Raw genomic sequence first — 27,486 nt, 5'->3', positions numbered from 1 at the left:
GAACCAAATCCGAACTACAGAGTCCAAATTCCGCTCGCATCTCAAGCAATAGTAATAACAAATACAAAAGTAGCGACCATGCCAACTAGAACGGATATATCACACAGACCGGCTGCTATGGCTGTTGGCCAATGGACCAGCCACGGTCGTTCAGTTGACAAACACAACGTGAGCGAATTTTCAATTTTCCGGCTACGCTGCGGTATTGCTCATCCTGCTCACCGACACCCAAACAACCACGACAACCATTTAAAAGACAATAAAAAGAAAATAAAGAAATTGTGAGCATTAAAATTTTTGGGGGAAACATCGCATGCGAAAACCGACAATACATTCAGTTTGTGAGTGGAAGAACGACGATCGAGACGACGATCAACGCGAGATCAAGTGAAAAACCAGAAATCGAACAGCCGCCGAGCAAACGGAAGCAGACGACAAACGCGCCGCAGTGCCTTGCTTGCTTGCTAGAAACGCGCGTTATGTAAGCGTTTGACATTGTTTCGCCACTTTGGCTGCCAAATAATTGCAGTTGTGCCGATTAAGATTGCCTAAAATATCTTTAGTTTAATAAAAATTTTCGCCAGTGAAAAAGTGCTGTAATTAAAAGTTAACGAAACGCGTGCGTGTAACGGTAATAAAAGTTGTGGAAAATTGTGACAAAACTAACGGAAAAAAGTTGGTGGAAAAATTTATTTTTGGAAAGTGTTGACACACGCACCACAGCGCCATCTTACATACATATATATATTATATATAAATAGCTACGGAATATATATTTATTGAATATATAAATATATATATAGCAACTTAAATAAAGTGTTGTGTATGTGCACTCGCTTGTCAATCAGCATTGCAGCACGTTTTGGAACACTCCATACACACACACACACGAGGCATATTTAGTCAATCACACACGCGTATGTGTGTGCGTGTATAAGTGCAAGACTTGCAAGTGAACTTAATAAATTCTGCATTTTGTGTGCAATTGTTGGTGTTGGAAAAGCGAAAACTTCATGAAACGCATTTGAAATCGTGAAATTTTTTTTTAAAAATAGCACAGAAAATTTTCAAAAATAACACAGAGCAGCACCTCCCTGGGCTGGCTGTTTGGCTGCTTGGCTATCTGGCTGGCTCGCTGGCTGACTAACTTAACTTGCACATCTTGTTCATATTTTGGGAATTAGTGTGGCAAATAAACACACAGACACACACACACACGCGTATAAGCAAAGCTAAACTACACAAATACAACAACAAGCAAACAGATACTGGCTACTCTATATGTATATGCACTGCCTGTCAACGAATTTCTGTGTATTTTGATTAATTAGTGTATGTGTGTGTGTATTGGTGCACGCTGTTTGATTAAAACACGACAACAACAAGAATAAATTGCATTTTGGCGAGGAAGCAAACAAAAATTTGTTAAAACAACTACGGAAGTAGCGGCACAAATAGCGGGTAAGTGGTTGCCGGGTATGAAGGATTACACAAGTTGATTTAGCTAGGCATCTAATATACATATCGTCACCTGAAATGCAAATTAACGCAACATCACTTTTCTTAAGTTTACAGGCGAAGCAAAAACGATATAAAAGAAACCACTCATATTGAAAAAAATTGAGTTTTGGTTATAAAATGGTTATATATTGGTTATAAAGTGGGTATGAAGTGGTTATAAAGTGGTTATATATTGGTTATGCAGTGGTTATATATTGGTTATGAAGTGGTTATATATTAGTTATAAAATGGTTATATATTGATTATAAAATGGTTATATATTGGTTACACCTGATAGCGGAAGCTGGAAATTTAATGCTACATACATATATGTATGTGATGTAGTGAATCGTAAGCCATACAAAACTCAATTTCGTTTTTTTTTTTTTTTTGATAATACGTTATTTTGCATTTTAGGTGACGACATGTATTATTCAAGATATGTATATACAAGTAAATTGGCATCTATAATAATTATACATAAAATATATATATTGCCATATATTTAGCTAAATATGCACAATATACATACATAGTTATTAGTGCGCTAAATTAAAATATATTTAGCCACCTTCATAACGTTGTCAGCAGCTGTTAATTGACTTCCTCAGCACAAAATTAAGATTTTGTCATTAATGGCCAATTCGCCGCTATATGGCGCCCACATTTAATTGAGTTATATGGCTTACATATATACACTGTACATATGTACATATGTATGTTATATGTATGAAATTTGGAAAAGAATTTCTTGTCTTTATTACATTAGAACTTTTTTCGTTAGAAAATTTGGTAAATGGCTAAAAATAAATATAAAACATTAGGGTTGCCCAATTTGTTAAGAAAACTTTTTTTGAAAGTAAAAGAATAAATGTCATTCTGTAGAGCTCTGCTACAAAATTGTTGTATATTTCAACATATCTATTGACAAAATTAAAAAGTAATGCACGGATACACCACCAGATTTACTTTTAGTGTTGTATGCAGAAAAATTAATAAAAAAACGCTAACTGCGGGTGCGTCGAAGCTATAATAGGTTTTGATTTTCTTCATCATGCCTCTGTTGAGATCCAATGAACCCAATGCATGGGTTTCCGTATATTGATCACGTTCTCTGATGTTAGCCGTACAATCAAGGCAATCTCATCCATTATTTCAATGCCCTCGGTGCCGTTGTGCCCTAGCACCCAGTAGAAGTAAATTTGCTTGCTTTTGGCAACACTTTTCACTGCTACCCTCTTTCCCAAGACACTTCTGGCTGATATGCGGTACGAGGTTACTATACCGCATATCTATATCTAATAATATGCTATGCACCTAAAATGTCTGGTCTCGTAATTGTGAAGGTGCCGCTGTTCAACTGGTTAATGTTCTCGTAAAAATAAACTGTCATCACCGCCCCTATGAGAGCTGGTGGGCAAAGAAAGGTATCTTTGGCACAACTGTCGATAAATTCAGCCTCCATTCGCCCTGGTCTGAAATCTGGTTATTTGTAGCAATAGATTCCAGCATAAAAGAAAGGATCGAAAGGTCACCATGTTGTGATAGACGGAATACATGTCTCCAGTGTTTTAGACGTGCGTACGCTCTGAAGTCTTAACATCGACTTGGACCATTATCTTGTTGCAGCCAGATACCCACCCACCTCCGTCCGTCGAGAAGCTGCAATCACAACAGATAGTCGAACGATTTTCTCTTCGACTTGCACTTCTGGTCTATAAGAGCACTCATCAGCTACTTGGTATGGAAAAACCGTACGACCGCATTTCATATGCGTGAGTACAAGCAGCTTGACAAGCTGGCCGACAGGGGCATTGCTCGAAAATTCTACGAAAAGATCACTACAATACATGACCATTTTGTATTCAAACATGCAAACAAAAAGGCGGAATTGCCCGAACATCTTCGTTACAAAACCTATAGAACTAAAAAACTCTCCAAAGGTGGTATTTCCTCTCTTACATACATATAAAATATCGCCAAAATGTTTGAATATGAAAGATGCAAGATAAGATGTATTTAAAATTGTTTTACTAAATGATAACCAGTATTCTTCTTCTTCTTAATTGGCGTAGACACCGCTTACACGATTATAGCCGAAGTTTTCAGTGGGTGTTTTTTTTTTACGTGGCGGGTCCCAAACCTAGCGCACAACCCTATGTAGGGGATGTTTCGCCTTCTCACTTTAGCTCGCCTTAAAACGGATGTTCTTAGGCTACCCAGAGGATACTTGGCCAAAGACCGGAAGTCGTGAGCTGCTTGAGTCATATGTAAAAGATGCAAAAATTTCACCAGCTGTCCAACTTTCCTCACTTGCTTTGGAATTTCATTATAGCTTACAAATGTCTAAGCCATTTTAAGACATAGCTTTTTGTATTAGTACTGAGCGTTGTGATTTTTCCCTGGTAATTAGTATTATATCGCGCCCCGTATGTTGCTAAACAGAAAATGGCCCTTAATTACCATATGAGCGTATCACCAGATTGGCTAGTATGGTTCTTTTTTTTATTCCCCAAATGGAAATTACCGCTCCGTGGAACCCGTTTTCAGTCGATCGAATAAAAGATAAAACAAAATGTTCTGAAAGAGCAGAATACTATCCCAAAAAATGCTTATGAGAAGTGTTTGAACGACTAAAAAAATCGTTGACATAAGTGTATTATATCTGACAGGGATTACTTTGAAGGCGACAAAATAAATATTGATGAATAATTAAAAATTTTGCGTTTTTTTCCAGGTGCTTTTTTACAATGTACATACTTATATCAACTAAGTACTACATACTTATTTTTAAATGAAACCATACCCTAAAACATATTTAAATCACGTTTTTGCGCCACCAAATTTTGTTTTTGTATGATTATAGCTGTGTATTCATATAATATATATTTAACGTCATCAAAATTTACACTCACATTCACGTATTTATACAAACCGCAATAAAAGCCATATAAAAATAAATATGAACACTTTCGAATATTTGTAACAAATTATATTTTGAGAGATCAGACGATTGATCGCATTTGTTAATTTGCGTCACAAACGTTTTGAAATAGTGGCGTGCCACAAATATTTGTGTGTGCATGTACGAGTATGTATGTGTATATGCTTTCATACTATGTATTTATAGACGTTCTCTATTGTCTCTGCCACTTTTGTTTATAGTGTTGTGGTAGTGAAGTTATGTTTTTGGTCCACACATTAAATTCCTTTCAATACATATGTTGACACATATATGTACATACATACGTAAGTATAATCGCAAGAGCAATGACCACTTTTTAAAACATGAAATAACAAACAAAGTCAAAATCGAATCATTTGTATAATTTTCCCGCAAGTAATTCATAATGGAAGGATTTTGCAAATATTTAATCGATAAGGATGGGGTAAAAATGATTCGACCAAATGCCTGGACCAAATACGTACCTCATCAAAATAATCATTAGTGTTTAGTGTACGCTTGTCTTTCTGAAGTACATAAAGTACATTCGGCGGTTTTTACGATGAGTAACATTATTCAACAAAGAAGTTCCAATAAATTTTGTGTGTGGAATCAAATTTCCGGCTCCGAAAAGTTCAGAATGTTGGAAAAGGCCTTCGGTGATAATTGTTTGTCAAGAGCAGGTGTTTTTGATTGGCACAAATTATTCAAAGAGGGTCGAGAACTTGTTGACGATGAACGACGGCAAGGATGGCCATCAATACGAGTACCAACTGATGATCATCACGTAAATCAAATAAAGGAATTGATGCTTGAGAATCGACGATGAACAGTCAGAGATCTTACTGACATCGTTGAAATATTGAAAGGATCAGTAAAGACCATTTTGAAAGGTCGTTTGAGCTTAAGAAAAGTAAATATCGTGGCGAAGTTGCGCCGAAGCCAAAAAACCCAGGTCAAAGCAGGTCAAAAACTAAGGTTATGTTTCTTCGACTATTGAGATGTGGTGCACTTCGTTTTAAGTCAATTGAAGTTATTAAACGTGAATGGCTATAGGCAATAAAGTATATTCCGGAAATTGATTTTAACAACTGCTTCATGGATTGGAAAAGTTATTGGCACGAATATATTGAGCCAAAGGGCATAGATTTTGAAGAATAATTTAAAAATATTAAAACTATGAACAAAGTCTTACTATTATTTTCTAAAGGTAGCATAAAAGGGTATGAAAACTCTTTATATTGACTTTGATCTTTCAGTGATCATCGCAGTTACCATATATCCTATATTATTCCCAAGTGGCTCTGCCTTGAAAAATCATATATGGCAAATTCAATATGAGAATCTTATGAAATAAAAAAGTCCTTCGTAAAGGGACTTGATTTTAATCGGCCAGTTTGTATGGCAGCTGTGCATGCTATAGTGATCCAATATTGCCGATTCTTGAAAAGAAAAGGACTTATACAAAATTTCTGCTCGATATCTCAAACACTGAAGGACTAGTCTGCGTTTATACAGACAGACAGAACGACAGTGTTATAATCTTAGTGGTAAACTATTCAGGGTACGAAAAAAGAATTTCTCGAAAATTTCTGAAGCAAGTTCGACGACGTTTTCGTTACAATCTATTGCACTGAGTTACGTTTGAGTTTCCTCATTAATAACGATAACATTTTAAGTCATTTTAAATGATTTTTTATAAATTTAAAGTAGGTAACTAAATAACAACCTTGGTGGCCACTATCACTTCGCGAGTCCTTAGGGAAGTTTTTCACAACTTTTAATCTGCAAATTTTACCCAAACTGTAAAAGAAAAATAAAACGTTTATGTTCTATAACAGAAGTCTTTATTATTGCATTCAAAATACTTGGTCCCTGAACTAATACAAACATACCAAAGCTTCTCCATACACTTGTCAAAAGCCTCAGCTGTAATGGCCTTCGGAACCTTCCGCGAATTTCTTTCAATTGCTTCAATGGACTCATGACGCGTTCCTCGAATAGATTTTTCAGACATTAACCAAAATTTCGATCCATAAGAGAAGACTTTTTCTTTAACTTTTCTGATGTTATCGTGATCAACAGAGATAGACGATTCGTATAAGGCAATTTTTCGATGGCTTCATGACCTTCAATAAATGCTTTGTCCCTTACAAAGCCTTGTTTTGGTGAAGTAAACTCTTCAAAAAACTTCTAGAATATATTCACAGATTCCCTTACGTCGATTCCATTGAAAACACGAAATTTTCAGCAAACACGTTGTTTAATTTTTTTCCATTATAAAAATCGCCGTACAAACTCACACGCACTGATTGATATACGGATATCAAACTTCACGAACATAAAAAAATTAAAAAAAATGTCTTTTGTGATTGCAGCTTCTTGACGTCGAACCTTCCTTCTGTTAGTTAACGTGTACATCTTCACTGCAACAAAATAGTGGTTCGAGTCAACGCTCGCCTAAAGCGTGTCCTCCGTCTATCACAACGTGATCGATATGGTTGGTGGCGTCTTGATCCAGAGACAGCCAGATACCTTGATGAATTTTCCTATTTGGTGATGTTTCGTCATGGAGACTGCATCAAAATCAAATCAGCGATATGTTGAAGAACTTCGCGTTGACGCTGATTGTGGCTAAACGTTCATCCACCGCTGTGAATGCCAGTACTCCTCGACGGAGTCTCTCTCCCACCACAAATCCCAAACCGAATTTGAGTTCCTTCATATGGCCACTTTATATGACCGTTGTAGTAAATGCCACGAGGACCTACCCATCTCAGTCCTTGTCCTGTCCATCGTACTTCTTGGATGGCGGTGATGTTGGCCTTTACTCTTACGAGAACATCAACCAGCTGGGCAACGGCTCCTTCCAATTTAGGCACCGCCCATTCCAGTTGATTGAGCCATATGTAAAATAATCGTTTCTGGCCACTCCCAAGTGAAGGGCACTCAGAGACCCTTCCTCATTTGTATGAACTTCCAATAGAAATCACTTACTGAAAAATATAGAGTTATTCTCTCTTGAATTGAATTAAAGAGTATGTAGTTAGAGCCTTTGCTCAATAAACTTAATCACCAAGGTGCAACTACTTAGGATAAGATTTGGGTAGTTCTATTTTATTTATTTCGTCACGACTAGTTTCCCACTGATTCCAGCCAGCTCGAAAAAATCTGTCTGGAAAAAATCTGGAACAAAATTTTTATTATGATACTTTATGAAAAAATTTTATTTTACAAAAAAAAATAAAAATGAACGCACCACTTGTTTCAACTTAAAGCAAATTATGTCAGCGCTACAAAGTTGCCTGGCTATAAACCACACATAAATTTAAATGTATATACATATGTATACACGCACTTACGAAGCGATACTAGATATGCCATGGAACTTCATAAGCATCCAGCGGTGCATTAAAATTGTGTCCAAAACTTTTACGATCAGATATTAAAGTTATTTTTAATTATATAGAACACTTTGACAACAACACAACAGATGCAAATGTTGTATGCTGCGCTACACCCTATTGCATCCTATTATATATATGTATGTATGTATTAAAAATGAACTCATGAAATTGTTTGCGCATCTATTTTCAGACAGTTTGACTTGACTAGATAGAAATATGGCGACGCATTCGAACGCGAACACTTTTTCAACCAAACTAAATCGTAATGTCTTGACTATGCCAAAATGGGTGGTACGTATAATCATAATCCGAAGATATTCCAATTTTTATTTTATATTTTTATATGCCATACATTCTAAAGACGGAAACCCACGATCGCATCGGTCCGAAACCACCACCGCCACCATCACCCACAACGTCGGATAACACCCTTAAAGTGCCAGTATTGCCACCGAAAACAAAAAATCTACCCGAGCCCGATTACGAAGTCATCGAGTTCTCTGGCCAGCAATATTCGAATGAAGTGCTCAAAGCCGGCAGTCGTTCGAAAACTCCAAGCACACCAGGTACTCATTATAACAGATATCATTCTATTTTTGCTTTATTGAGGCTTGACTTCTTACAGATGCAAAACTGAAATGCACGCTCTGCGGTTCGCATAATCCCTGGGTCACATGTGAGGAGTGCGCTCAGCAGATCTTTTGCGCCTCTTGTGACGATATGTTTCATAAGCATCCCAAGAGGCGTACGCATGTGCGAAAGGTTGGTATATGTTTCTTAGTATAAAGAAATTAAAAGTTGATTCCACGTATGAAAGTATAGCATATTTGTACTCGTTATCGAATGACTATTCGAAGAAATTACCGAGAAAAATCTTATAAAGCCTTAGTTAAAGATCAAAGGATTATTTTTAAAGTTGCAGTCTGTTCTTTTTTAAACCAATATCAGTAGTGTTATATAGATGATACACCTATATGTTCAGTAAAGTAAACGAGAACCTACTTAAGGAAATCAGCCACTTTAAACGAGTCCTTAAAAATAACCTAGAGGTTTTGAGTACTTTCAAGTAGTGGAAACAAACAAGGTCAATACAATGTCTATTTCATTATGATCTTTATATCTTTATCCATTTGTTAGAACTCGATTGAGTTATTCTGAATGAAAATCGTATACCTCAAGGTCAAGTCAAATCGATTCGCTTATGTCATTCTGAATATCATATAAACCTTCGATATCTCAAAGGTCTCTTGAACAAAAAAACCCATCTATAAACTCCGGTACTTGATTATACTTGTATTATAGTTTGTGGAAATGTATTAGAACCTGACGGGTACTTTTAACCAATAACTACCTTTAGGCACTTTTTCTGTAGATATATTATTTAGTTATATAAAGGACTCGAGAAAAATGCTGGGGGATCTTGGAACTTGTATAACCGATAATGACCTATAGGTTTGCCTTTGATATTTTCATAAAGAAGGACACAACAATCAAGGTTAAAATCATTCAAAGTAAACCAGTTCTGTGTCGATATTCTTCAAATAATTTTCGATAGAACTTCAGCGTCTCTCAGGAAAAAGTTGAAACTTCCTTTGAGCATACCGTTCGACCTGTAGCGTGAAATCGAAAGTGTTTAGGTGATTTGTTTCCGTTGATGAGTTCAAGGGCTATAAATACAAGACTTCGCCACATGATGACTGCCAAAAACAGAACCATTTTTTAGCATAAACTGATGCCACTAATGGGTTCGGAAATTTCCTATAATATGTTCTATAAAATTTCGTATTATTTAACATTTAATAGGGAACATTCATTGATATTTTGATTGATTGTAGATTATAGATTATAGATTATATATTATAGATTATAGGTCATAGGTTATAGATTTTAGATTACAGATTATAGATTTCAGTTTATAGATTATAGTTTACAGATTATAGACTATAGATTATAAATTATAGATAAGACTATAGATTATAGATTAAAGGTTATTGATTATAGATTATAGATTATAGATTATAGATTATAGATTATAGATTATAGATTATAGATTATAGATTATAGATTATAGATTATAGATTATAGATTATAGATTATAGATTATAGATTATAGATTATAGATTATAGATTATAGATTATAGATTATAGATTATAGATTATAGATTATAGATTATAGATTATAGATTATAGATTATAGATTATAGATTATAGATTATAGATTATAGATTATAGATTATAGATTATAGATTATAGATTATAGATTATAGATTATAGATTAAAGATTATAGATTATAGATTATAGATTATAGATTATAGATTATAGATTATAGATTATAGATTATAGATTATAGATTATAGATTATAGATTATAGATTATAGATTATAGATTATAGATTATAGATTATAGATTATAGATTATAGATTATAGATTATAGATTATAGATTATAGATTATAGATTATAGATTATAGATTATAGATTATAGATTATAGATTATAGATTATAGATTAAAAATTATAGATTATAGATTATAGTTTATAGATTATAGATTGCAGATTAGAGATTACAGATTATAGAAGATTATATATAGATAGAAAACATATTTCACTTACTAACATTTTATTTTCTCTCCTGTCCTCTCCCAGGCCATTGACCAAAGCCGTCCACCATTGCCGCCGAAAATTTTACCCGGACAAAATGGACCGACACCACCGGTGGCACCACCAAGACGCAAGGCACGCGGATTTACACCACTACTGCCGCGCAAGGAACAGGTACGCTTCTGCACGATTTCATAAGCGATTTCGGTACCAAGTCATAAATAAAAAAGCCTCATATGAAAAGAAAATAATAAACTAAAATCTTAATCTCTCCACGACGTTTTACACAAAGCTTCCATAAAACAGAGCGCGCAAGCGCCCAATCACAACGCTTTAATAAAACAAAAATATTATTTAAAATACTGCCTTTTACCTCGAGAAACTATTTGACCAGAATTTAGCGTATTAATTTGCTGCATTCTATGATAATGATTATATCTTATGTATATAGTTCTACTTTTACTATTTCTGGCGCTAAAAACATTTTTACCAAGCACTAACACAATTGTCAAAGTTTGCTCAAGCAACGCCTTGAAAATGTGTGTTTCAATAAAAAATTCAAATTTTCAATTTCGAACTCGAAAACAAAGCTCAAATTATTGAATTCTTCTCAATATACTCGTTAAACTCGTACATGCATTTGTACGCTGAGTTTTGGAAATCAGCCAACAACACAACAACATCCAATTGTTTTAAGTGTACTTTGCACAATTTGCCACTCCTCAATTCCAATTAGGTCAACACGAATACGCTGCCAATACCGCCCTCGCCGACACCTTCATTGCGGAGCACCTCCTGGCAGGATCGCGTAAATTCACTCAAAAGCGGATTGAATCTGATGAATCGCCCCTTACCCGATACACCGAAGACGCCGACCAGCGAGCACACATCGTCACGTTCGGTCACACCCAAGTCGGTCTTCGATAGCATACAGCGTCCACCGTCCGTCACATTGGAGAAGATCAAGAGTAAGGCAAGCGCCACATTGGATCGTATGACATTGCTGCAGCAACGCTATCGTCAACACAAAGAGGAAAGCCTGAAGGGCAACACGGATCATAGCGGTTCAGTTACAGATCAGGTAAATATAAAGTGCTTAACTTATGTACAAGGATTCCTAACATCATTAGTTAGTACACGCCGACAAAAGCGGTGTTCATTGGCACCTCAGGCACTACATCAGAACTCCACATGTTCGTGCCGTACATACATAGCCCTAATTCGTTTGTTATTGTTTTTGTTTCATTTATGTTCGTGCGTCTGTACATAAATATGTTCCACTGTGTCACCACCACTACCAACAACAAACAACAACAACGCCACACACCTTGTCAACACAACCACCATATAGAACCTCTCATTCGATCAATGGTCAACCATCTCACCGTCGCCATCACATTTTCGCTCAGGCAGCATGTCGTCCGGGATCAATTCATCTCATTTTGACCTCACGGATGATACACATTTTCACAATATGTTTAATCAACGGCAGATGCATACGTCCGCGGCACAACAACAACGCGCCAATGGTCAATTGGGCACACGTGGCATGAGCACGTCCGTCTTCAATTTGAATCACATAAATCGGCGCGCGCCAGAGCCACAGCATGCGTGGATGAATAATCCGATGCAGCAGGTGAGTAAGCACAAGAGTTTTAAGTTTTTTGAAGTGCTCTCCGTAATCCGTGTATCAATAGCAAAAGAATACTCTTAGAAGAAACTTTCTTAAACAATGTAAAATCATAGGACCAGATCTCATAATGTCTATTGACACAAAAAGTTCGTTTTGGTGAAGAAAACTCCGATCCAGTCTCATCAGACCCTTTCGTTCCATAGATCAAGGAAAACTGCTTTAATTTAGACAATTTTTGCCTTTCCTCATTGCGTGGATCAAGAACCATTGAACTGGGTCTCACAAAACTACCCAAGTCCTTTGAGACAAAGTATTGGTTTTGATAAAAATACTGTTGTAAAACAGGATAAGACTGACACTGAAGAAGTCCGTCAAGCTTTGCTTCACCGGTTCAGCAATAAATAGAAAAGTTGTACTACGGAATTAAGACAAAGGTTCGATCTTATAATGCTAAAAGAGTCCGTCAAGCTGTGGAACAAGTTCTAATTCATCGGATCAGCGGAAACTAGAGAGAGAAAGAAAGTTTTAGTCTAGTTTTGAGTCGGGTGGGTCAAAACTTAGAAGCAATGAGCCAGATCTTAGAATACTACCATAGACAATTCACGGAAAATTTTTCTTCGATGAAGAAACCCTTCTATCATTGGTTTTAGACAAAATTCCGATTTGATGAGGCTAGAAAAGTCAGTCAAGTCATAGATGGAAAAAGCTCTACTTCACCAGATCAGCGAAAATGAGAACTTCAGTCTCCTCTGAGTTGAGTTGGTGAAAACATTTGTGACGATTAACTTAACAATTAATATTAAAAGAGTTAGCTTAGAGGTCAAAATTGGATCGATGGACCCGTGAACAGACTTAGACTAACGTGAACTTTGTCCCAACTGATGTATTGTCTCATTTACGAACATTTAAGATAAGATCCTCAAAATAATTAAATAAAAAATTAACAAATTTACGCAATCTTCTCCACAGGCCCAGTCCATGGCTCATCTGAACTGCGCAACCTGTGCCAACCCACAATCCAATGCCTGGCATGCCCATCAGCAACGCATGCCAATGAATATGCCGAACACGGAATGGGGTAATCAATTCAACTCACAGCAACAGTTGAATCGCTCGAATTTATCGCTCAACGTTGGCGCCGGCTATATGCTGCCACATCACCATGGCGCTGGTGGCATGATGGCACCACCACCGGTCTTTATGAACCAAACGGGCATGATGGCGGGCATGTATCCATATCCCTACAATGCGGGTATGCCTGTTATGAATCCAGGTACGAATTAAATGAAACATTAAATTTTGCTTTCTTGCTAAATAACGTGTTTTGTTAATTGCTTTTTAGGACTCATGGGCATGCCACCGCCCACGCGTTCACGCGCCACCTCACGAGCCGGATCACGTGCCGTTTCGCCGGCAATGAGTCGCAAATCCATGCCAGTGCGCCGAAAGCAACGTACCACCAGTTATGTTGAGGATGAACTCACCGATGATGAAGACTCCGATCAAGACGATCGACGTTCGATTGTTTCTAATCGTTCCGGCATGACTAACACGCTACGCGCACGTCAACGACGCATATCGAGTGCTTCTCAGCTGCTGGACGATGAAAGCGAAACGAATCCACGACAAACACGTGGAAAGCTGCGTGATACACGTGATCGACGCGGTTCCATTGCTAAGTCAGTGCAAAGTGATTGGTTGCCTGGACGACGGACGACAGTGAATCATAATAACACTGGCAATCGACAAAATGAACCGGGTTTTATCAACACACTCAAACCCACGCGCATTTATTCTGACTTGGACTCGGAGTCATCGGGCACACGTGCATTGGTGCAAGCTAAAATACAAGAAAAACTTGATAAGGGTACAAAGCGTAGCAGTTCCAAAGAGAAAATAGCGGAGGCTGCGCGTCAAAAACCCATTAAAGTTTCTACAGAAGTGCAAGCAGGCGGTAGTCGAACGATAACTAAAACGAACGCTGACACTGAAACGAAAACTGTGGCATCCGAAAAATCGAAGCCCATAAAAAACCAAACGAACAATGCCGAAGAGACTGAGGAGGAAGATGAAGAAGAAGAGGAGAGCGGTAGTGAAGAGACTGAAAGTGAACAGGAAGAAGTGGCCGCGGTAGAGCCAGATACTGTTGAAGGCAAACGCATAGAGGAAGATAATGCGCCTCAAGTAGCACCCACCGATGAAGCTAACGAAGATGACTTGGGTCCACCACCCTCAACACCAGATCATGAATGGGAGTGTGAGTTCTGCACGTATGTTAACGAACCGAACGTGAAGATCTGTTTGATTTGTTGCAAGACACCCAGCAGTGTGCCACGCAAGACCTCTACGACAACGGCGCCCGCAGAAATCCCCATAGTCGAGGAACGACCAATAATGGTTAAAGATAAACCATCCGTCAGTCCAGAAAGACCTACCGCACACAAAGAGAAACGATCCAGCAGCACAGAACGAACGAAAGACAAACCGAAAGACAACGTTAAAGAGAAAGAGAAAACAAAAGACAAAGTACACAGTACAACCAACAGAACCACCGCATCTACAAGCACGGTAACAACTGCACCGAAACGCAAAACTGGCGTCACACAGAGCATCATAAGTAATCTGACGAACGGCATATCGAAGCTCAAGATCAACTCATCCGAGAATGAATCGGATAACTCAATGCTAGCAAAGAAGAAAGGTAGGAGCAAGAAAATCACATTTTTGGAAGGAACGAAAATCAATTAGAAGCTCGTATAGCCATAAACTAAGTGAATCACAAGTTAAAAATATACTCAAAATACTTACTATATAACACATAAACTTTTTAGTTTGTTACCCTATGTTTCGGTGTTTAATTTTTGCAAGAACAATTCCTTTCAATTCTTTGTAATACCAACTAACTTTTTTATAAAGCAAATAAATTTAAAATAAATATACTTTCATTATGCTTACGACTATTGTTCCAACCAAAAACTGTTGTTTTCTTCCACTGCAAAGTCCTTAATGTCCGTATACATACACACACAAGCCCCGCTTTAGCCCGGCCTACGCCTAACTTTGAACTCTCTATGTGAACTTACAGAAACCGTTGAAGATGTGTGGGCCGCTTTAGATGATAACATACAGACCACAGCTAATGAGGTAATGCGTAAAGCGGAAAAGTCCAAACAGAGCAACAAGGTCTCAACTAGTTGCGGCACTTCACCTATAAGGGAAGTGACGAAAACTAAGGAAGTCTCAAAGTTGCAACGAAATGTGAAGGAAACCGGCACTTCACCGCCACCGCAAAGTATTTCGACTCAAGTACGCGTTATTGTTCATTCTAAGTTGTTAGTTGATTTGAACATTTTTGTTGTTTTTATTCAGACCTACGATACGGTACCTTTACGGCAACGCGAACCAAGTACAGAAACTATGGCCACTGGAAGTAGCAGTCTGTTTTACAACGAAAATACGCAGGTTTGTAGATAGTCAAGGACTGGCTTTTATCAAATCGGTCAAACCTCATTTCAAACTTCACAGATTTCTAAGTTATGTTCCGATAAAATGATTATCTGTACAATATCATGTTATGTTCGTAGTTACACGGGTATTCGGATGTATCAAGTCAGTCAATTCTTACTCTACACGCCACAGTTCATACTCATAGTTATGCCCCACAATATATCCATCTCTACTATATCTTAAGCATAACATGTCCTTTAAACAAATACCTATTATCTGTCCATATATACAGAACTTTACTTGACGGGTTTTTCAATAGGGACGCTAGAAAAGTAGACCGATAGGGAAAGCAAACGATGACATATTTCTTTCCGCCCTTTTGACATTTCTCTTCAGTAAGGATTGTCATTTCATCATGGAAAGATATAAGATCCAACAACTAGGCGAAAATAATAAAATTTACTACCGAAATTCGGAGTCAATGGCTTTAAGAGCGCTACGTCTGCTCGTCATAATCGCCCTGCCAGATCAAGAATTGAGCATCTATTGGAAAAATTTGAATCCACAGGCGCAGTACAAAATGTTGCCGTGCAAGTGATACAAAGAACTGCCTGTAGTGTCGAGAATATTGCTGCCGCTAGCGGATCAATTGGGGAAGACCCACATCAGTCTCTCAAACGTCGTTCTCAAGCGTTGGGTATCTTTGCGACGTCGTTGTGGTGAATTTTGCGAAAAAATCTTAGCCAATGTCCTTACAAGATCAAACTTACGTAAGAACTGAAACCGTTTGACTACCAGAACCGTTGTTTGTTCGTAAATTGAGCTGAGTAACAACTCGAAAATAATTCGGATCTTCATCGAAAAATCATCTTCAGAGATGAGGCTCATTTCTGGCTCAATGGTTTCGTCAATGAACAAAATATTAGTTATTGGTGAGGTAGCAATCCACACGTACTCCATGAGTCACAATTGCATCCCGAAAAAATTGCGATTTAGTGCTGTTTATGGGTACTCGTCATTAGACCGTACCTTTTGAGAGTGAATTTAGCTCTAATCGCCCTAATTTTGACCCAATTTACTGACTCTACTGTACCAAACTACGCTTTTTGTACGACTTTAATTTTCATATTAACCATTCCAGTCACATCGTGAAGTACCCTCACCACTAAGTGTTTTCTCACCAGACACGCCGCACTACGAACCTAGACACAAAGAGCCCGAAACTGAGCTCTATATACTATTGAAGGTAAGATGACTCGTTACAATTTTTTACCAACATATTTAATCCCCACACACTACCAGGAAGCCGAGCTTTATAAATTCACACCCGAAGAACTACATGCGGCGCTCAAGTACTGCGGTCCTTCGGTACATCCGGTAAAATGGTTACGTGATAACTGGCACAAGCTCATACAAACCGTACAGAGTTTGTCGACAAAATATGGACAGGAACGTGTAGAGAATATTATTGGCACTGTGTCACAGGGTGAGGCAAGAGATGCACTGCGGCAACATGGTGGCAATATATGGCAAGCAGTATCGGAATGTATTGAACAGCGACAGCGAAAGTACCGCGAAATCTCAAGTAAGGGCAATTACTCGCGTGAAGACATCGTAACTGCGCTGACGATACATCAAGGTAATGCGGATCTGGCGTTACTGGACTTGGGACGTACGCAGTTGAAGCCATTTTTAATGCGCATACGTGGCTCACCGGCTGGTGTAGAGAATGAGAGTGGCGCAAATTTTTTTGGCGGCAACGCAGTGGAGCATACAATTCAACCAGGTTAGTGTGAACATTTTGGTTACAAACAAATTCCTTACAGTCAGCAGTCTTAACTATACCAACACTTTTGTTATATTTTGAATTTCATCGTTTTTTGTTTCTCTCTCTATCTCTCTCTCTCTCCTCATTATAGAAATTCATGAATTCCTCAGCGCAAACGCTTCGGAATGCTATCAAACACCAAATGCGACTGGTGCCGCTTTCATAACCGATCATCCCACGCTGTCACACGCATCATCTACTAACGAATTACGTAATACCATGTACGATAGCATTTACCGTCATAGCCCTTATAGTAAAGAGGCATCATCAAGTCGATTTCATCTAGACGATCCCGCATTTAATAATCAAAACATGTTAAAAGATCTCGAGACCCTTATCGGTAATATCGAACAAAATCAGGCGAAACAGAGCGAACCGATGCTCAAAACTATGGAGTCGATGTTAGCCAATAGTTTAGGAAAAAGTGAAATGGATATTGAAAATGATCCCGAAATGATGCGCATACTAATGAAAAGTCCCATCACTACCTTACATGCCAAGCGTATGACTTCGGATTCAAATAGTAGAAGTCAAAGTCAATTGGATGTGAAAAACTTTGTTTGGCAGCATATACAAGAAATAGTACCGAACTTGGTGCAACAAGTGGAGTTAGAACTCATGGAAGAAGATGCAATGGAAGTCAATGCAGTTAAAGAAACTCCATTGGAGCAAAAGGTAACACCACCAGAGCCACCACCAATCGATGCTGAAGAGTTCATATTGGAGGAAGTCATTGGACCAAATATTAAAGAAGCATCAATCCGGGAGTTGGTGCCACCCGAGTTCATATATGCGGCAGAAATTGCCACTTTCCGCATGGAATTCGATCGCGCATTGGATAAGGACCATGAGGATGAGTACGAATTCGATAGCTTTGAAGATGCTGAAAGGAGTACATATAAAATGTATCACGCTCCTGAGGAAACGAAAGTAACTCTTGATATTGAGAGAGTTCCAGAGATAGAAAACGTACCCGAGCAAACCGCAGAGGAGAATATAGTCGCAAATGAAACTCTTCCTCAAGAAGTACAAGAAGTAAGAACAGATAACGTAACTACAGCAACAAATCAGCAACAAACAATGGTAAATGAGACGCAAGTAGCAGCACAAGCTGAACTCGTGGAGGACAGTGAAGCAACAGTACTTGAAAGTAAAGTTATTTCACCCAGCACCGAAGAAATTGAGGAAACAGTTCATGAAATGTTTGAGTTACCAAATGGATCCGTAGCCGTAACCAATGAAGAAACATCTACGGCACTAACGGTTAATGAAAACTCGGAGGTACCAATAGCAATTTCAAATATTACTCCGATCAAAACGCAGACTACAAACATATCAGAAATACAAAACACGCTTATAGAAGAAGCCGCCAGTGTCAGCATCGAAGCTTCTGTAGCTACTTCTTTAGAGTCACCTGTGCCCCAGAAAATCGAATTACCAGCTGTTAGAAACTCCGCTGAAACCACAAAACAGAGAAGAAATGAAAAGATGCAGAAACGTCAGAGAAAGAGTCAGTTGCAAAAGAATGCGAATAGCTCCGAAACAAAAGCAACGCCGGCTGGTCGAGGAAATGCTAGTATGGACCGAAAGAAAATAACTGAGCCAGGAACTCAAAACGAGGTCATAATGAATGAGAGCTTAAGCAATAACAACGGAGCTAAGTCTCACCATCGAACTCCAGAATCGGCTGAGGATCAACAGGCAGATACGAACAATCCACTTACCGCAGAAAACAATACAACAAACCAACAAGTTTTAGATACCAAAGAACGTCAACCGAAAGTGTCGAGAATTCCTGTACGTCGTAGTGCAAGTCGACTATCTGGTGAGCAAAGAAACAAACACCCTAGTCAACTAACTATTGTTCAAGCTAGTAACAAACTAACAACTGAGAATGAAGTCCAAGCAACTAACAATCCTCGAGATGCATTAGAACAAGAGGTCACTTTAAATCAAGCAGGTGGAGAAGTAGAGGATATAAATATGATTTTAGAGAACGATGCAATTAATGGAACTGTTGTAGGGGAAGAAAACCAAATAGATAATAATATGGAGGGTTTGTCTGAAGACACAAATCAAGAACTGAATGAAGTCATCGAAGAACAAGTTTCACAGATATTAACTGCAGAAAACAACTTCGCGGACAACGCGACTTTCTCGCACACGGAATCAATTAAAGCTGAGGAGCCACAAATAAATGGGATAATACAAACTCTTCTGAGAGATGAAGACTTAACACATCACATGTCTACTGAATCACTAGGAAATACAAACTATAATCAACACAATCAATCAGAAAGCGAGATAACTTTGGACGAAGACAGAACTCAAACAGAGACTAATACAGAAGCAGAAGGTCAGAATACAGAAGAAACTGAAGAAATATCGACTACTACCGCAAAGTTGGAAGATAATACTGAAGAACTCAACAACCAGACAAACGAAAAATCACTTCCGGTGATAATGTCTGAACCAGAAGCCAGCACTCAAGAACTTCAAACCCAAAACAAAGAAAGTCCACCGTTGCAGGCAACAGTCTATGAGACAACTGAGGCAGAAAATAATTCCAAAGAAAGTGCGCAAGCTATTGGAGAACAAAATCTTTCGCAATTAACAGTTGGAGAAGCTGTACATGTAGAAATCAGCTCTGAGGGAATGGTGCACCGAGTGGATGAAGAAGCAGAGCTGGTGCCGGCTAAGCAAATCATTCAAACAGAAACTGAAGAAAATAACAACCGAACTGTGATAGGAGATGTGGATATAACTAGGCACGACGAGACGATCATTCAACTCGACTCTGTTGGAGAATCCTCAGCACAAGCTGCTTCAGAGAAGTCGGCACAAGAAGGCACAATAAGTTCAAACGTAGAAGAATCCATCAATCAATCTGCTTCAAAAGAAACTACTCAAACTGAAAACGCTGCAGAAGTACAGAACAGTGAATCACCAACTAATGAAGTATTTCAAGATGCAGCTGAGCTTTCCGCTGATGAAGAAATTGTTAATAATACTAGCAGACCCGCTTCCAAACTCGAAAGCCATGACGGTAACGAAACGTCTGATGCTGAGTTATATAGCGTTGAAAGTGAATTTTCTAGTCAGGGGCAATCACGTTCTGTGACTTCGGATGATGCTGTATTGCTTGCGGTCGACAACACACCAGAATTTCCATTACAACAATCCACAAGCGACACGGCGATAGATGCAAATCTAAGCAAGACAACAAGACAGAATGCACCCTTGGAATTTGTGCTTTCTCCAGATGCCTCAAAACAAAATCTTTCCGAACTCGTTGAGGACACGCAACGCCTGATTAAGCAAATGAAAGATGAAATAAATATAGAGGACTTCGAATCTTCCGAGGAGGAGTACACCGACGAATATACAGATGAAGACGAATATGACGATGATGATGAGGAATATGATGAAGATTGGGAGGGCTCGCTGGAAGAAGAAGACACAGAATATGATGAGGGTGAGCTAACTGAGGACGACATTGACGATGAAGATTATTTTAATGAAGAAGATGAGGAAGGTTTGAGCGCTGAAGATGCGGAAGGTGACTTTAAAGAAGACCATACCGCTGCGGACAAAGTAAACGAAATTAAAGATGAGATTTCTACAGCTCCTGGCGAAGAAAATAATACGGAACATGAAAGCGAAAATATTAGTGCCACCCATACCAATGAGGAATACACTATCATTACCCCATCATCTCATACCGAAATCACAATAACCGTCGATACCCCAAACTCAAACGTAATTGATACAAATCATGAAGACGCCAACAATGCTTTATTGACCACGCTTGAAAATGGAATTTTGCCTGATTCTAATGCTAATGCTAACCCAATAGAGTCTTCAACTAACGACATCAAAACAGAGAATCAAACAGCCGAACTGCCCGTAGAAACCGTGCTCTTAAATGAAAAGAGTATTACAACAACACCAGAAAGCGCAAGGAATGATGATAAGATAGACGCAACTGCCCCAACTGAGTTGCGAAATGAAAGCGAAGAACAAAAAGAGACAATTCCGATTGAGAACCAAGCAGCTGAAGATCAAAATATAAGCGCAGAGACTATCCCTGTTGAAAAGACAAATAATATTTCAAACCAAGAGATTTCAAAAGTCCCTGAAGAACAAAACACAAGCAAAGTTTTGGAATCTAAACCTGTCACAAGTCCTAAAACCGGTGCTGTAAGTAAGATACCACAAATAAGAAACGATGCCCGCGAAGCATCCACTTCGAAAGCTGCACGCAACGCTTTGAACAATGCGCGAAACGATAAACTTACCACACCAAAGAACGGTATCCCTGTTGTTAAAACTCAAGCTGAAAAAACCCAACCTAAGGAAAGTAAAATACCAAAACAGGCAGCAAAAAAGGTACCCTTGCGCTCGAAATCCTTCTCCGGACCACCAGGTCCGATTGGCATTTCTTCGGTAAAGACCATACAACAAAAGTTTCTGAATCAGCAAAAACAGTTAAGCACGCGTGTAGAACCACCCAAAAATCCACCAAATATAGTGCGTAAGAAGTCAATAACCGAAGCTATTACTAAATTTATGCCCAGCACATCAGCGGGTGCCAGTAGTTCTACAGCTACTGCGGTAACCAGCATTTTCCGCACCCATCCACGTATACCTAAGAAGAAATATCACGAGACATGCTTTTCAGATGATGACTTTGAGACGACGACGAGTGAGGAAGAACCGGAACCGCTAGAGATACGTCAACGTAAGATAAGTGTGCCAGTTTTTCGCGCATACCCCAGCGTACAGGAGCCGGAAGTTGTGCCACCAGAGGTAATTATTGTAAATTTTGAAAGATATGAGCTCTGTAAATAATATCCGTTATTTATTACTATCAACAGGTGCTCGTTCAAAAATTCATCGACGAAAAACTAGTCGCAAATATTGCTGAAGCGCAAATAGCTGCAACACTGGTCAATATGCGGTTCCAACAGGATGTTTCGCTGTGGGCGGCCAAAGAATGTAGTGACCTCGATCAAGCCATCTCTATGCTACAGCAAGAGTGTGAACTCTGCATGGGCACATATCCCATGAACCAAATTGTCTCGATGCTCAAATGTACGCACAAATGTTGCAAACAATGTGCCAAAACATATTTCACAGTGCAGGTAATAGTCCGACCTCATAAGTGCCTAACCCTGAAACAAAAACCATTAACCTTTTAATACTCAAATAGATTACTGATCGCAGCATCAACGACTGCACTTGTCCGTTCTGCAAGCTACCCGAATTACACGGACATAACGAGCATGAGGACGAGAATTTAGAATATTTCTCGAATTTGGATATCTTTCTGAAGAGCATTTTGGACGAAGAAGTGCATGAGTTATTCCAGCGTAAGCTAAGAGATCGCACACTGTTGCAAGATCCGAATTTCAAGTGGTGCATACAGTGCTCATCCGGTTTCTTCGCGCGGCCCAAACAGAAGCGACTCATATGTCCAGACTGTGGTTCCGTGACATGTGCGCAGTGTAGAAAGACGGTGTGTAGATCGTGAATAGGTCCACTTCTGGTATAATAAAAATATAAGTACTCTACCTTTCCTCCTTGCAGTGGGAAAAGCAACACGAAGGTATTTCGTGTGAACAATTCAAGGAATGGAAGGAAGCCAACGATCCGGAAGTGCAGGCACAGGGAGTGCAAGAGCATTTGTCGCAAAATGGCATTGATTGTCCTAAATGTAAATTCAGATACTCGCTGGCCAGGTTTGTTGCATCAAGCTCTACTTTATTATGGGTGCCAAATTGAAAGCTATCTTTACTCTCTTCTTCCAGAGGTGGCTGCATGCATTTCACTTGCACCCAATGCAAATATGAATTTTGCTATGGTTGTGGCAAACCATTTATGATGGGCGCCAAATGCACCATCTCATCGTATTGCGCCAAATTGGGTCTGCATGCACATCATCCGCGGAATTGTCTTTTCTATTTACGTGACAAGTTGCCCATACAATTACAAATGTTACTTAAACAAAATAACATACAATACGATGAAGAACCTGTAGAGTTGCCTGGCAACCACGTGGAAGATGCCTCAACGTCCACACCGAAAGTGCCACGTTGTCCGATTCCTTTGCAAAAGGAGACACCCACCGGTCTGGTAGATACTGTATGCAGTGGAGAGGTGCCAGATAAACATGCTGGCATGTGTCGGTAAGTATGAAATCAAGATCGGACTTAGTCGGAGTAATATTGATATCATTTAACCTAAGAATTAACACTTTTTTGAAATACCGTATTTTCGGAGATCTGTAAAAAGTGATAAATGAAAAAGTGCTTACGGATATTCTATATAAATACACTTGCTAAACAAGTTCAGTTTAGAATCAGATGTAATGAACCGATAAGACTCGAGACTAGACTAAGACTATAACGGAATGCCTCTTGATGTCTCCCATCGAACACCTGCACAGTGAGGACCGCATGCTTCCAGTTAAAGAGCATAATGAACTCCTCTCTAAGCAGTTTCTGCTGGGTTTGCTTTGCTTTCCTTGCTGTCAGCTTGTAGAGAAATCACCTCTTAGGAGCATCAAGAGGTCCTTCCTCAACTACGTCTATGACATAAAACAAAACGCTGACCATACTTCGGACGCAACAAACTTCAGACATGCACTGACCGTCATTCACAGTGGAGCCTTTAACAACTTCACCGACTCCGTTTCGGTGAATGACGTACTTAGAATCAAACCTCCACCCATTGCAGACGACGATCTCGAGTTGCCGTGACAATCGAGAGCGGCCCTTGCGGAGCTTCATTCAGGATACTGTAGGTGGTTAAACTCCTACTTATCCACAACCGACCCTGACATATGGAATATACATATGTCCAGCGTGCAACGAGTCCTTGCGAAATTTACACATCTGATACCCCTATCCCTATGGTCCGACCCCGTCGAAACAGCACGTTTATTGGACCTACCATTGGATTGGCCTTAGATGACAACTTATCTAGTCGTTACCACTAGACTAGATAACCGTTACTACAACAAAAACATTATTTTGAGGGCTTGAGTTACCAAAAATCTAAAGTAGAGTAGTGGCGGATCCACCGAAGGGAGGTCTCTTTGAGATTTTAATTCAAATTCAGAAGATTTTTCGAAGCTTCATCACTATTAAAAGTATGTTGGAAGAACAAACCTCTCTACAAATAGAAATTGTGGATCCGACACCGAAATAGAGAATATACAGATACACATATTATATAGTATGATACGAATTTTTTTTTAATAATTTCATATGCAAATCGTCCCACAACATCTAAGTCTATTGAAATTTGTACTCACTTTCCATCTTCAATTTTCAGCACCCATTACGTCGAGTACTTGACCGCAAAAGTGGCTAAAGCGCGCATTGATCCACTGCCCATATTCGATCTAACCGATTGTGTGCAAGAGTTACGACGACGAGATATACGACTGCCGGAACGAGGTCCATGGGATACTGATGAAATCTACAAGGGCATGTGTTCTGAGGTAAGTTGAGTGAAATGTTAAGTACATGAGTATAACCTATATGAGGCTAATATTAGATAACCAACCAAGTTTATACAATGTACTTCAGCAATAATCCCAGATTTGATTAAAAACATTTCGTGGCAACCCTACAATTTTTATACAGTTTTGAAAATTAGAAACACATAATTTTTAATTCAATTTAAAACTATTAATTCCACGCGCGTAACAAAAAAATACTAGTTAAAAAATAATGTTGCCACCTTTTTGTATATAATTAAAATGTTGAAAACTCTAAAGAAATTTAATAAATAAATTTGACATGGGTTCAATAGAGAATACTATATTACAAGGACATTGATTTCAATGTTCTCTAGTTGAATTAAAAACATTGCATATTGGCAACCCTTCAAATTTATTATACAGAAAGTTTTGAAAAGTTATCAGAAATGATTTCGAATTCAATTGAAAACGATTAAATTAATGCGCGTAGCATAAAACTAAAAATTAAAAAATGGTGTTGCCACCTTTTTGTATTTAATTAAAATATTGAAAATTCTAAAGAAATTGAATAAATAAATTTGACATGGGTATAATAACGCATAATATATTACAATAACATTAATTTAAAGAGAAAAAAATAGAAATTTCAAAAAATAGTGCTGCCACATTTTTGAATTTAACTAAAATGTTGTAATTTCAAAACAAAATTTAATAAATAAATTTGACATGAACGCGTACCATATTACCAGGACATTAATTTAAAGAGTTACCATCTGACTGTAATTTATTTATTTTTATTTTTTTAATATGTTAATATTTTCGAACTTCTTGCGGTTTCTTAATATTTAATTAAACACAAAAAATATATTTTAGCAACCCTACGACTTTTATAAAATAATAAAAAATAAGGTTGCCACCTTTTTGTATTTAGTTTGGAAAATCTAAATAGTTATACAGAAATAGGTTAGAATACAATATGTTGTACAAAGGCATTCATTTAAAGAGTTGCCTTCTGAACATAATAATTTTTTTAGTTTTTTTTAATAATACGTTAACACTTTCCAACACTCTGTAGATATGACATAATCATTTTTCCTCTTCCATAATATTTAATTACATATATATAAATATTTGGTTTTATCAACCCTATCGCTTTTACAAAAATTATAAAATTGGGGTTGCCACTTTTTTGTATTTAATTTTCAAAATCTAAATGGGTACGCAGAAATACGCTAAAAATAATATAGGGTACGAGCGCATTAATTTATAGAGTTGCCATCAGACCGCAATAATTTTTATTAAATTTTTTTTTAATAATACGTTAACACTTCCCATCACTCTATGGACTATGGATATGACATACTAATTTTTCCCGCTTTCTTAATATTTAATTAAACATAAAAAATTGGTTTTGGCAACCCTATCCCTTTTACATACATATCTAATAAAATTAGTGTTGCCATCTTTTTGTATTTAATTTGAAAAATCTAAATAAGTTTACGGAAATACTATATGGGGTACGAAGGCTTTAATTCAAAGAGTTGCCATCTGATCGTAATAATTTTTTTATTTGTATTTTTTTAATAATACGTTAGCACTTTCCAACACTCTGTGGATATGACATAATAATTTTTCCCCGCTTTCTATAAAAAATAGATTTTATTTTGCAACCCTACCATTTTAACGAAAAAGAAAAAAAATGGGGTTGCCACCTTTTTTGTATTTGATTTGAAAAATTTAAATGGGTATACGAAACTACGCTTGAAAACAATATGATGTAAGAGCGCATTAATTTAAAGAGTTGCCATATCGGAAAATTTTAATTAACATAAATAAACAAATTCACCTCTTATCTGTGTTTTCAACAGGTTATAAAGAAAAATATTCCGCTGGAAACGACATGAGACAATGTGCCACAAGCGACTTGGACCAATCCACCAGACACCCAACCATAGGCGAGCAACATACATATGAACGATATATGTACGAGCGAACGATGTTGTGGACTGCAAATATTAGCGAAAAAGAAGCGGAAAGAAATTAAAATTGAAAAAAAAAACACAAAAATAATGTATTATTTTCAACATTTTCTTTTTTATTTATTTCCACTTGTTCATTGTCTTATGTATGTTTATATTCGTCGCAGTCCACTGTATTTCTCTTATCCACGTTACTAATCCATATTACTACGAGTAAATGTTCAATTTATATTTTCTAAAGCTTAACTAGTGAATAAAGTATATACAGAAAGATAAATGATTTTTTCTTGCTTAGATGTTGGCTTCTGTTTATTTAGACTTCACTTACTTAAGGCACATACAAACACACACAATCATAAAAGTGATTATAGGAGATGTGCGCGCGTCAACAAGTATTAAACACTGTCAAAATTCAGGGTCAGAAAGTCGCAATCTGTATATATATTTAAATATATATGTGTATATGTATGTATGCATATGTATGTTTGTATATACCATATATACAAACCAACAACAAAAACTTGTATTGTGGGCGCCATAAAATAGCAATTCATAACAACATTAATATAAATACTCACATTAACACATCACAACGCATCACATCACATCAATGTCAACGCGACATCACGTCAGTGCACTCGTTTATTACAAATTTCCGTT

The 27,486-nt window shown here is 37.8% G+C and overlaps 1 protein-coding gene across 8 annotated transcripts; it reads left to right on the top strand.

The window, feature by feature from the left end:
* Positions 1–258: 258 nt before the first annotated feature.
* On the top strand, positions 259–27,103 carry LOC105222165 (E3 ubiquitin-protein ligase lubel). 8 transcript variants are annotated; one of them, XM_049461320.1, is made up of 21 exons: positions 259–631; positions 1,056–1,461; positions 8,042–8,142; positions 8,213–8,417; positions 8,477–8,613; positions 10,496–10,624; positions 11,187–11,531; positions 11,802–12,086; positions 13,053–13,356; positions 13,426–14,784; positions 15,169–15,389; positions 15,453–15,545; positions 16,672–16,776; positions 16,833–17,316; positions 17,450–22,167; positions 22,236–22,502; positions 22,571–22,876; positions 22,948–23,099; positions 23,169–23,546; positions 24,697–24,865; positions 26,716–27,103. In XM_049461320.1, the coding sequence occupies exons 3-21, from the start codon at positions 8,068–8,070 to the stop codon at positions 26,749–26,751; spliced, it is 9,768 nt and encodes a 3,255-aa protein (XP_049317277.1). In that variant the 5' UTR covers positions 259–631; positions 1,056–1,461; positions 8,042–8,067; the 3' UTR covers positions 26,752–27,103. The 8 variants fall into 8 exon arrangements, with proteins under 8 accessions (XP_049317277.1, XP_049317234.1, XP_049317380.1 ...); XM_049461277.1 differs by having other exon boundaries at positions 259–675; XM_049461423.1 differs by lacking the exon at positions 259–631 and having other exon boundaries at positions 849–1,461; positions 17,450–19,183; positions 22,040–22,167.
* The last annotated feature ends 383 nt before the right edge of the window (positions 27,104–27,486 follow it).

Source organism: Bactrocera dorsalis, chromosome 1, assembly GCF_023373825.1.
Source record: "Bactrocera dorsalis isolate Fly_Bdor chromosome 1, ASM2337382v1, whole genome shotgun sequence".
In the NCBI taxonomy this organism is placed as follows: domain Eukaryota; kingdom Metazoa; phylum Arthropoda; class Insecta; order Diptera; family Tephritidae; genus Bactrocera; species Bactrocera dorsalis.
This window is presented reverse-complemented; position numbering and strand designations above follow the sequence as displayed.

Bases quoted from the DNA above. Each gene is read 5' to 3' on its own strand.
- LOC105222165 (XM_049461320.1), top strand. From the start codon at position 8,068: ATGGCGACGCATTCGAACGCGAACACTTTTTCAACCAAACTAAATCGT. The intron at 15,390-15,452 runs GTACGCGTTATT...GTTTTTATTCAG, and splicing joins CGCAAAGTATTTCGACTCAA to ACCTACGATACGGTACCTTT. The intron at 23,547-24,696 runs GTAAGTATGAAA...TTCAATTTTCAG, and splicing joins AAACATGCTGGCATGTGTCG to CACCCATTACGTCGAGTACT.